Source organism: Emys orbicularis, chromosome 6, assembly GCF_028017835.1.
Source record: "Emys orbicularis isolate rEmyOrb1 chromosome 6, rEmyOrb1.hap1, whole genome shotgun sequence".
NCBI classification, from domain to species: Eukaryota; Metazoa; Chordata; order Testudines; family Emydidae; genus Emys; species Emys orbicularis.
The window spans coordinates 4,993,467-5,004,120 of NC_088688.1; the positions used below are offsets into that span (position 1 = coordinate 4,993,467).

The 10,654-nt window shown below is 49.5% G+C and overlaps 1 protein-coding gene across 1 annotated transcript; it reads right to left on the bottom strand.

Annotated features, from left to right (window-relative positions):
• Positions 1–8,353: 8,353 nt before the first annotated feature.
• Positions 8,354–10,450, bottom strand: LOC135880709 (myogenesis-regulating glycosidase-like). Its single transcript, XM_065407066.1, has one exon. The coding sequence runs from the start codon at positions 10,448–10,450 to the stop codon at positions 8,354–8,356; it is 2,097 nt and encodes a 698-aa protein (XP_065263138.1).
• Between the last annotated feature and the right edge of the window lie 204 nt (positions 10,451–10,654).

Sequence of the window (10,654 nt, forward strand, 5' to 3'; positions counted from 1 at the left end):
AAGGTGGGTAACTGCCCAAAACCCAGGGTCAAGGAAATACCTGTGGTGATGGAGTTGGGTGGACTGGTTCAGATTTGCCACCCAAATGTCTGTCTATCCTTGCCTCTGGGAATGGCTGAACTGCAGTTGGACCTGATGCAGGGATGGCCCAGATTATGTTTGTAGTATTATTTTATTTGAATCCTGCACAACTGTATTGGTTTTGCACAATGCTGTAAATCTGCACATGCCTTTGCAAGTCAGATTCTAATGTTCGTTTTAACCAGTTTTCTAAGGCCAGGTCTACACTACCGCGGTAGTTCGACGGCTGGCAATCGAAGTTCCGGGTTCGATTTATCGCGTCTGGTCTGGACGCGATAAATCGATCCCGGAAGCGCTCGCCGTCGACTGCGGTACTCCAGCTCGGCGAGAGGAGTACCGCGGAGTCGACGGGGAGCCTGCCTGCCGTGTGTGGACCGCGTCTGAACCGCGGTAAGTTCGAACTAAGGTATGTCGACTTCAGCTACGTTATTCACGTAGCTGAAGTTGCGTACCTTAGTTCGAATTTGGGGGTTAGTGTAGACCAGGCCTTACTCTCTTAATTACTGAAGAAACAACGCAACTCTCCTGTTAACTGAAATAGCTTTGGGAGGATAAAGGGCATTTTAACTAACTAGGTCCATCTGCAACAACTTTGTGGGAACAATTGCATCAGCAGTGATGAATGTAGGTTGTAGGTTACTTTCACACCTGACATTCTATAAAATTAAAGCTGAATCACAAGCCCTTTTTAATTGCTCTTTTTAAAATGTAAAAGCCTCAGAGAATCAGGCTTGTTTTCCTTCCCTCCTCCTCCTTCCCCCCCCTTTAATCTCTCAGGGGTCAGGGCTTGATGTATAAATGGTCCGTCCTAAACTATAGATCTGTTTGCTTTGTCGGAGGGTTTTTTTCCTTCTTGTGAGCTCTGCAGTCAAGGAAAGATGTACGTTTAGGGCTGGCCTATAGAAGATCCTTCTCCCACGGGATAAGGGGAAGTTCCATGTGCCCTTTTCTTTTGGAAGATCAACAGAGCAAAGGGAAAGAAGAGAGACAATTTTGCTCCCAATTCCATTGTGTGACTATGGAATAGCCCAGCTGACGCTGGAATTATTCAACACTGGTGAAAGTGAGAGCAGAATGTAGCCCAGAGAATGCACCATGTCCAGGATTCAGCAACGTATCAAAGCATGCACTTGTCTTTAATGGGACTATTTACCGGCTTAAAGCTCGGCCCACACTGAAGTACCTTGCTCAGTTGAGGACCATATCTCTGGTAAAGAAAGAAGAGAGGCTATTTCTCTGATTCACAATAACAGTCCAGAAAATCATTTGGGGACCTAACCACTTGCTTATTTACAGCACAGGGTGCATTTTCTATTTTAACATGACAGGTTTCACTTACAGCGGAGCGCTGGGAAAAGAACGTGGCATCTATTTGGTGCGAAACAACACAATTCACTTATGCCACCAATCCAGCCCCAGTACATATGCTCCCTGCAATGCTGGCTGTCAAATTTCAAAACTGAGATCTACACGAAGAGTAGATGATGATTAAACTTTAATTTAAGAACCTGTGCAGAGCTCCTTTGCTGCAAATAGTGTTTCCCTCCTGACTTTTCTTACTTGTTTTGGTATGAAACTTGGCCCTGCCTTGTTCCACACTAACCAAAAAGAGAGGGAAATGTTTGCATTTTGTTTAACATTGACTTTGGGGGGGTCACATGATCACTGATGTGTCATGTTTCAAACTATTCATTTTGAATAAAAGACACTTTCAACCCCTTGACTTTGCCTCCTTCCTTCAGTGTGAGTGACCCCATACACCAAGACCAACTGCCATTATATTGAAAAGGGTAACGCTGCAGTCAGTTTGTTTACACAACCCCCCAGTGCATGCTCCCGACTGGAGCTCTTTAATGGGAAGCATGAACCTGGAAAGTAATGGAGCTGAAAGAGACGCAGGGCTGAGAGTGGGTGGTAAATTACAGCTGGGTTTGAAGGAGGAGGTGGCTGCAGAATGGATGGGTGTGATTTGGGGCTGTGTATACAGCACAGAGCTGGGAGTAAGTCCTGCTCTATCTGGATCTGGTATAGCTAAACCTTCTCTTAGTATTACAGGAGCACATAGCGGCCCTAGGTGAGGGGGTATTGTGCTGTACAAATGCAGATAGTGAGAAATGGTCCCTTCCCCGAAGAGCTGACAGTCTGAATGACAAGGCAGGCAAAGGGTGGGCACAGAGAGGCATAGCGCCCTGCCCGTGGTCACCCAGCAGGACAGTAGCAGAGCTGGTAACAGAATCCAGATCTCTTGAATCGCAATCCAGTGCCCTACTCCATAGCCCCGGCCATCTCTCCTGTTATGGACACCTCATTAACTGAAACAGAAAGGAATTCAGGGCATAGCAAAGTGAAAGACAGAGGTGGCTGAATGAAATGATGCGTGAGGAAAGGTTAGAAGGGCTGAATATGTATATCTTGGCTCAGAGATGATGACTAAAGCCTTAATTCAGCAGCTCTTGTTCCCCTGCATCATCCATTGACTTCAGTCGGAGCACTCCTGTGGGTGAGACCTGCGAGGCTGGGCCCAGTGGAGGTGGGAGATGATCATCGTCGTTGAATATTTGAAGGCTGCAAAGGTTGTAGAAGAATGGGAATTGCTGAGTGTGTTACAGGGGCATCTAAGTGGAAGCAACAGGATTAAGTTAGGAAAGGGAAAATGTAGGTGGAGTATCAAGGGAAAGCCTTCCTGAGGGTGAGACATAAGCTGTACAGCAGAACTAAAATTCATTTGCAAATTTAACACCATTAATTTGGGCTTGAACAGGGACTGGGAGTGGCTGGCTCATTACAAAAGCTGCTTTGCCTCTCCTGGAATTGACACCTCCTCATCTATTATTGGGAGTGGACCACATCCTCCCTGATGGAATTGGCCCTATCAACACTGGTTCTCCACTTGTGAGATAACTCCCTTCTCTTCATGTGTCATTATATAATGCAGGGGTCGGCAACCTACGGCACGCGTGCCAAACATGGCACGCAAGCCGATTTTGACTGGCACGCTGCTGCCTACCTCGGTCCCGGCCCCCAGCCCCACTCAGCCCCCCCGCCTCCCTCTCTCCCTTGTGGGGGCAGGAGGCAGCTCAGAGGGATAGCTCAGTGGTTTGCGCATTGGCCTGCTAAACCCAGCATTGTGAGTTCAATCCCTGAGGAGGCCATTTAGGGATCTGGGGCAAAAATCTGTCTGGGGATTGGTGCTGCTTTGAGCAGTGGGTTGGACTAGATGACCTCCTGAGGTCCCTTCCAACCCTGATATTCTATGATTTATACTTAAATTGTAAGCTCCTTGGGGTAGGGGCTGTAGAGCACAGTGGTGGACTGGGTCAATGAGTAGGGCACCTAAGAGCTGTGGTAATAGAAATAACAACACACCATACATGTGGGAAACCCAGGGGAAGGTTAAATCTTAGAGCTATTGGGTTTAGAAGGCCGTTGTCTCCATTTGCATCCCGATTTATTATAATCACTCACAAGGCAAAGGTCTGTGGGGCTTTGGCTAAGAAGCAACTACCTGATTCTTCATGCTGCAGCCCATAAATGGGCTTGGGGGGTCACTTGCGCGGGAAGCTGCCCCAGCGCCTCACACCCACAAACAGAGGTGTGGTGAGCGAGATGGGGCACCTGCATGAGAGTGGCCACAGGCAATACACTGCGTAGGGAAGAGCCAGACAGGTTACTGCTGGGGATGCTGGATAGTTCAACAGCCGTGATCACTGCCCCTTCGAAAAGGGTCCCCCTAGGCTCTGGGCAGCAGCACGACGGCCAGGGGGACGGTGTCCTGATTGCACACCTGCCTAACCTGTGGCAGCTTTGGGCTAAAGACTCTGGATTTCAGGCCTCGCCAAGGAGTCTCCAGCTGCCCTCCCCACAGCCTGCACCTGCCCTCCCCACAACTTTCCAGTGAGCGACCCAGAGGGGGCAGGGGGAGGAACCCAGAGCAAGGTAAGAGAAGAAGCAGCAGCAGTCAGAGCCTGCTCAGCCCAACCTAATCTGCTAGGATGGGGTAGCCGGGAGACAGGGAGCTTCAGCAGTACATGGAAGAGAGGATGGATGGAATGGGGGGAGGAGAAATGCATAGACTCAGAGAGTAGAGGGCCTTGGTGCACTGGGGGGGGACTCTGCACCTGGGAGCCCAGTTCATGCTACATGCACAATGTTGTGTAAAATTCTCTTTGCTTTGTGCTGAGCCCAGATAGGCAGATCTACCTGGCCACATCCCAATCAGCTGGCCTCCTGCTCCCCCAAAGTGCTGCCTGTCCGAAGCATGGGTGAGTTGGAGCCACTCACTAGGCACAAATTGAAGAGAATTCCTGCAGCTGTCCCTATGAACTCTGGCTCTGCGCTGACCAGCACAACAACTGTGAGTTGCGCGGGGGGGCATACTACAAGAACTCGTGTGTTGGACTCACGAACCTGAAGCAAAAGACACTGCCCAGTGTACTCTGGGGAGGGTGTCTTGCTTATGCTTTTATGTTTCTGAATCCCGCTTGTGCTGTTTTCTCAGATTAATGCTAGAAACGCTTTCTACCTCCGACTCTGTGCTTGCGAGAGGGGAAGTATGGCCTCTTAGAGGTGCCCAGAGGGTAGAGTGACATTCTCCCGGGTGGGGGCCTGAGCCGGTTTTGGTTATATTGTTGAAAAGGAACCCCCTGAGATATTGAACCTGGCCCTTCTTGCTGCCCACGCCCACTGGCAGAAGGGTTACACAGGTTTGCACATAAACCACTTTCATGTGACTGAAACAACCCCCTAGTCCTGCCCCCCCACACACCCCTTTAGCACTGCCAAGCACAGCGGGTACACCCTGGTGTTCCCTGCACTTGAACATCCTGTCCTGAGAAACATTACTCTGGGAAAGCCTCTGTTCCCAGACACAGCTGCCTGCAACGAAGGGGTTAAGAGAAGTATATCTCCTCCAGGCAGTGCTGGTAGGAGCCCTTTCTTTGTCCAGTAGGTATCAAAAGCACAGGAACTATATTTAGCCCTGAGCGTCGGTCTGTTATGTAGAATTGCTTTTCTTTCATGGTCTCAGATAAAAGGCCTCTCTCGGTATTTTTCCCCACCACTGCGTGTGCAATTGGCTCAGGGTTGTTTTTAATCAATGCCCAGAAAAAATGTTTTGCCCTTGGCTCTGTGCTGCCCTTTCCAACCCTGACACTCAACACGGCGGTGTTTGTACAGAGGCTGGAAGGGGGTTGGGACAGTCACCGGGGGATGGGTTCATGTTCTAGGTTTTTGCAAGGAGTGGGCAGGTTGCAGGAGGCATCACCCAGGGGTTTCCTCGGCCTTATGGCAGGCAGCTCGGAGCTGCCCGATAGGGTGTCCTCACTAACTAGGTCCTGCCTCTGTGAGATTGGGGAGGTGTGTTCACCCCCACAGAGGCAGCGGAGGTGTGTTCACCCCCACAGAGGCACCAGGTGCTGCTGCCCTAAAGCCCAGAGCTCATTTCGCCCGCTGTGCTCCTCTGCCAAGCACCAGCGCTGTGTGGCCCACGGGAATGGAGAATCACGCGGGAGAAGGGCTGTGCACAAGGGTGAAAGTAACTTAAAGGACTTACTGGTATACCGAAGTGCGGAGCAGGGGGCGTGACCTCAACCGGAAGAGGTGGGGCCTTTACATACCTGGGCCCTTTAAATCAAGATTTAAAGGCCCCGGGGCTCCGGCTGCAGTAGCAGTGGCCGGGAGCCCCTGGCCCTTTAAATCACCAATGGAGCCCTGTCACTGCTACCCCAGGGCTCCAGCAGCAGGGCTCAGGTTGCGATTTAAAGGGCCCGGGGCTCAGGCCACTGCGGGGAGCCCCCCCCCCCCCGCCCTTTAAATCGCCAGCCTGGGGAAGCCGCTCTGGTCGGGCACGGCACACCGGCTCTTGCCAGTACGCCGTACCGGACCAGACCAGCTTACTTTCACCTCTGGCTGTGCAGTTCATCTTTTGTGTTACAAGAGGAAGGCTGGTTCAGTGGTTAGAGTGCTAGCCTGGACTGTGGGACACTCAGCTTAGATAGTCTGGAATTAATCCATCTGCGGGATTTATATGGCCACCATCACCTTGCAACCTTTAATGTATTTATTCACACACAGCCCCCTGCCCCATGAGGAAGGGCTGTGCTAGTATCCCCATTTTATGGGGGGAAACTGAGGCACGGAGTGATTAAGGGACTTGCCCAAGGTCACACAGGGGCTCTGTGACGGAACAGGGAATCAAACCCAGATCTTCCAAGCCCCTAGCTAATGCCCCATCCACCAAGACCATCCTTCCTCTCCCTGTGTGACTGATAATAGCCCTGCTCTATCTCACATTCCGGGAGGAGAGGGGGTGAGGATGAATACACTAATGACTGTGAGGTGCTCAGACACTGTGGTGAGATATGTACCATAGATAGATCATGCTGTTTGTTTACCTTGTGAGTTCAAAAACCTGCATCACTTTTGTAACAATAAATTCTATTTACTATTTTTTCAGGAATAACAAAACTGAAGCGTAAAACAGAAAAGGGACGTTACAATTAGGGTGACCAGACAGCAAGTGTAAAAAATCGGGACAGGGGGTGGGGGGTGATAGGTGCCTATATAAGAAAAAGCCCCCAAAATTGGGACTGTGCCTATAAAATTGGGACATCTGGTCACCCTAGTATCAATGTAACCAATGCCAGCGTATATTCTATGTGTAAACCTTATGGTCAGAAGCTCCAAAGGAGAAAGAGCTCTCTACTCCCTCTGTTGGTGAAAAGGGAAAAGTGCTGCCATACAAAGCTTTAATTGCATAGGCTACCGACCCCCAATTCCTCAAGTGACACTTACTTGGGAGCTCACCATAACTACACGTAAACTTGGATTTTGGGGGGTAGACACCTCCCAGAGAGGCTGGGAGAGTGGATCGAGTTTTTAACCTTGTAGTAAGGAATAGATTTCTAAGCAAGCAGGGCTTTGCTGATGGGTTCTAAGGTTCTTGACTCCCCTCCCATGGAAGCTTAGGTGAGAGATGTTGTAGATGGAAAACTTTGCTGCATGAACCAGCTATTGCAAAAGGCAGTAGCAGAACTAAATGGACTCCAGGGAGGTCCTGCCAACACAGTACCTTAATAAAACTGACTCACTAAACTGGGTTAAGTGGGGGGAGGACAGGTGAGAAGCTCCGTAGCTGCTGGAGACAGATCTTCTAAGAGATGCTTGGCCTACTGCTACTCGCTGAGCCAAACCATGAGTGGGGCATGGTGGATGGGGGAGGTGGTCTGGTTGTTTTCTGTGGGATATTCTCAATGGTGAATGGGAAGGGAGTTAAATGAGTATTGCCAAAGTTATTGGAAAGGGGGGTGGTACTTTTTAATAATAATAATTCCTGGCTCTTAGGAGTTCCGATCATTATCCCCCTTTTACAGATGGAGAACCTGAGGCAAAAGGAAGAGAAGTGACTTGTCAGGGTCACCCAGCAGGCCAGTGGCTCATCCAGGAATAGAATCTCGGTCTCCTGAGTTCCAATCCAGTGCGCTATCCCATATAAAAAGACTGCATAATAATAAAAGCTCCTGTTCCACAAAGCACTTAAGCAACGCATTGGCTTTGGGATTTAATCTTTGAAGTCAATGGGATTTAAGCGTGTGCTTAAGTGCTTTGCTGAATTGGGGCCAAAGGTATGCTAGCTTAGTTTTACTATCTATAACAGTCACTAATATTTCCCAGTGGAAGGAAATTATTGCCACAATGTTACTGAGTGCCAACATTAATTTTTGCTTGTTCTGATAAATCAGTCTGCAGTAGATTGTTACCATCCTTTGCTACTGCATCAAACGCATGTGGTGGTGGCAAGAACCTGAAGGCCCCAGTCTCTGCAGGAGTGTCACTGGTTGACTTTTAACGGACTACGCTGCTCTGAGCAATTCCTCAGCCAATGACAAAGTAATTTTTAAATAAAATAAAGATATGCGATCAACAGAGTCAGTGTGGAATAAAGGAAGCCATCTAATGTACCTTTTAAAAAAAGAGCATCAATGTCATTTAGGCCTGGGGGAAAAACCCTAGTAGACTCTTTGTTTCTATATGTTATATCTATAAATAATACCATAGCCAGGACGAAGTTTTGGAACTGGACCTTTTAAAGGATGAAATATATACAAAGATATTTTAATTGTCCTGTTTATTAACACACAAAAATGGTTCTGTGCAATTGGAATCATGATCATTATTTAGAACGTCACAGAGACGTTATCTCAGGAACTCAGAGCTACCTAGTTTTTTCAATCCATCACCCATTCACAAAGCTTAAAACTGATGGCTACATTTGTTATGATACCCAAAGGAAATAAGCAACTTCGTCCAAGTCAATGGGATAGTCTGTTAACAGGACTGGGGTCTTCTCAAACAGCTCCCCTTTGTAACTGCGCCATTTGCCGGCCGGGAGATATACATCTCGCTCTTGCTTGCCCAGCTCCAGGACAGGGGCCACCATGAGGGTGTCCCCAATGAGGAACTGGGAGTCGATCTTGTGAGCGAATTCATCACTGGGAGAAATCCACCAGATGGGCCGTATGATGGGGTCTCCCGTATTGGTGACCTCTCCAGCCAGCTCCAACAGGAGAGGGGCAACCAGGGACTCATGCAGCTCTGTGAACTTCTGTGCAATCTCAATCACTTCCTTGTCATAGAGCCAGGGGGGAATGGAGAACTGCATGGAGGGCATGAAGGCCGAAAGCTCCAGCCAGCGGATGTATAGCTCCTGGTCCGGGATTTCAACAGCACCTTCTGTCTTGTTCGGCAAAAAGTTTCCTCCAATCATGTCCGGTAGTATGAAAGGGTATCCCAGCATGCTAATGGTGAGCACAGTAGGGATCAAGGACTTGAGGCCAAGCTCATATCCCCAAACTGAGTCGCGATCGATGATGCGGAAGAAGCACGAGATGTTTTGGGACTGGTAGCCGACCCTCACTTCGGCGAGCTCATAGAACGGAATGGCCATTTCCGTGTACCGTCTGGACCAGATGCTGGGATCCGACAAGGGCCTGAAGGTGCTGAACTGCTTTGGAAGGTAGCTTACCTCACCAGCGTCAAATTTAAAGGACGCTATGCCGTACTTCGACCGCAGTTGTTTCAGGTGGCTCTGAAACCACTCCCTGGCTGTGGGATTGGTAAAATCCAATATGGCGCCAATGCCGTTCCACCACTTCACCATCGCGGGCAGTTTCCCCGTCAGCTCCTTGATAAAGAGCTGCCGCTCTATCCCCACTCCAAAATTGGAGGAATTGTAGTTTATAAAGGGATGTGTCCACAGGGTAACTTTAAATCCCTCTTCTTTCAGCGTTTTGAACATTTCTGTCACATTAGGGAACTTTACCGGATCAAAGTCGAAGTCGCCATAAGTCTGTGTGTAGGTGTCGTCGATTTCAATATGGCTGCAATTAAACCGGTACTTTTTAATCTTTTCTGCAAAACGCAACAGCTTGTCCTGGTCAATATCATTTTTGTACAGAGCCCATGTAGACCAGATGGGGTACCGGAAGGCGTTTTCTGATGGGATCTTAGAAGGCTTGTTAAAGTACCTGCGCACCATGTATTTGTGAATGGAGGTCACATCCGAGCCAACGCAGACACGGTAGCTCAGCTCCGGGAAAGGCTGCTGCCCAAGGGGAGGTTTGTAGGGAGAATCCTTATACCTGGCTTGAAAGAAGAGCGACCGTTCACTGGCGTTAAACCCCAGGTGGAAGGGCACCAAGTCGTTGATCTTTATAGCCGCTGCTTTCGAGGACAGCCAGTACCTTTCCAAGATGCCTCCAAAGCTGCCCCGGAAGGAATACACGTCGCTCGTCACAAAGGGCATGGGCTCCTGGTACCCTGGGAGTCTGATTGGCCAGTGCTGGATGCTCATTTCACAGCCCCCGTACCAGTGAGCATCCTCCCAAAACATGGTGTGCTCGACCACCGTGTCCACGACAAACTCCTCCCAGCGGACGCGGTAGCACATCACCGTGTCCTTGGGCTTGACCGTCTGAATGAAGAAATTCAGCTTCCCTCTGTCCGACCTGGTGCAGGTTAAAATTTCCCCTTCTTTCGAGCAGGACTCCAGGTCGAGGGTGCCCGACTGGAAAGCCAGTCTGAAGACCACCTCCCCGTTGTGGTTTTTGATGATGAACCCATCCTTCCTCAGGTCCATCAATTCCATCTTTAGCCGCTCTGCCTTCCTGAGAGACGCCATGTAGTAGCACCAAGCCACCACCGCCGAAATGAACAAGATGAGCCCGACAAGTACTGCACCGATCATTGGCTTCCGCTCCTTGGACGGCTTCGGCTTCCCCGGGGTGAAGCTGTCAGGCAGGTGTGTTCCCATGGCATTCCCCTTTTCAGAGCTCCTGTTCTTTCTTAAACGATGAAAGGGCTGATTTTCCATGAGCCCCTGAAGCCAAACCTTGTGGCCAGGAGCTTTGTTTCTTACTGTGTTGTTCTTCTCTGGCTCGTCAAGGAGAAATACGAACAGGAGAATCAGTCAGTCGTAGTGTCCCCTCCAAACCCATTCAGTCCTGCGGCTCTGATCCCTGACACAGCACGGGAGTGAAATGTTACAATCATCAACTAAATGAATCCGGTGAAGAGT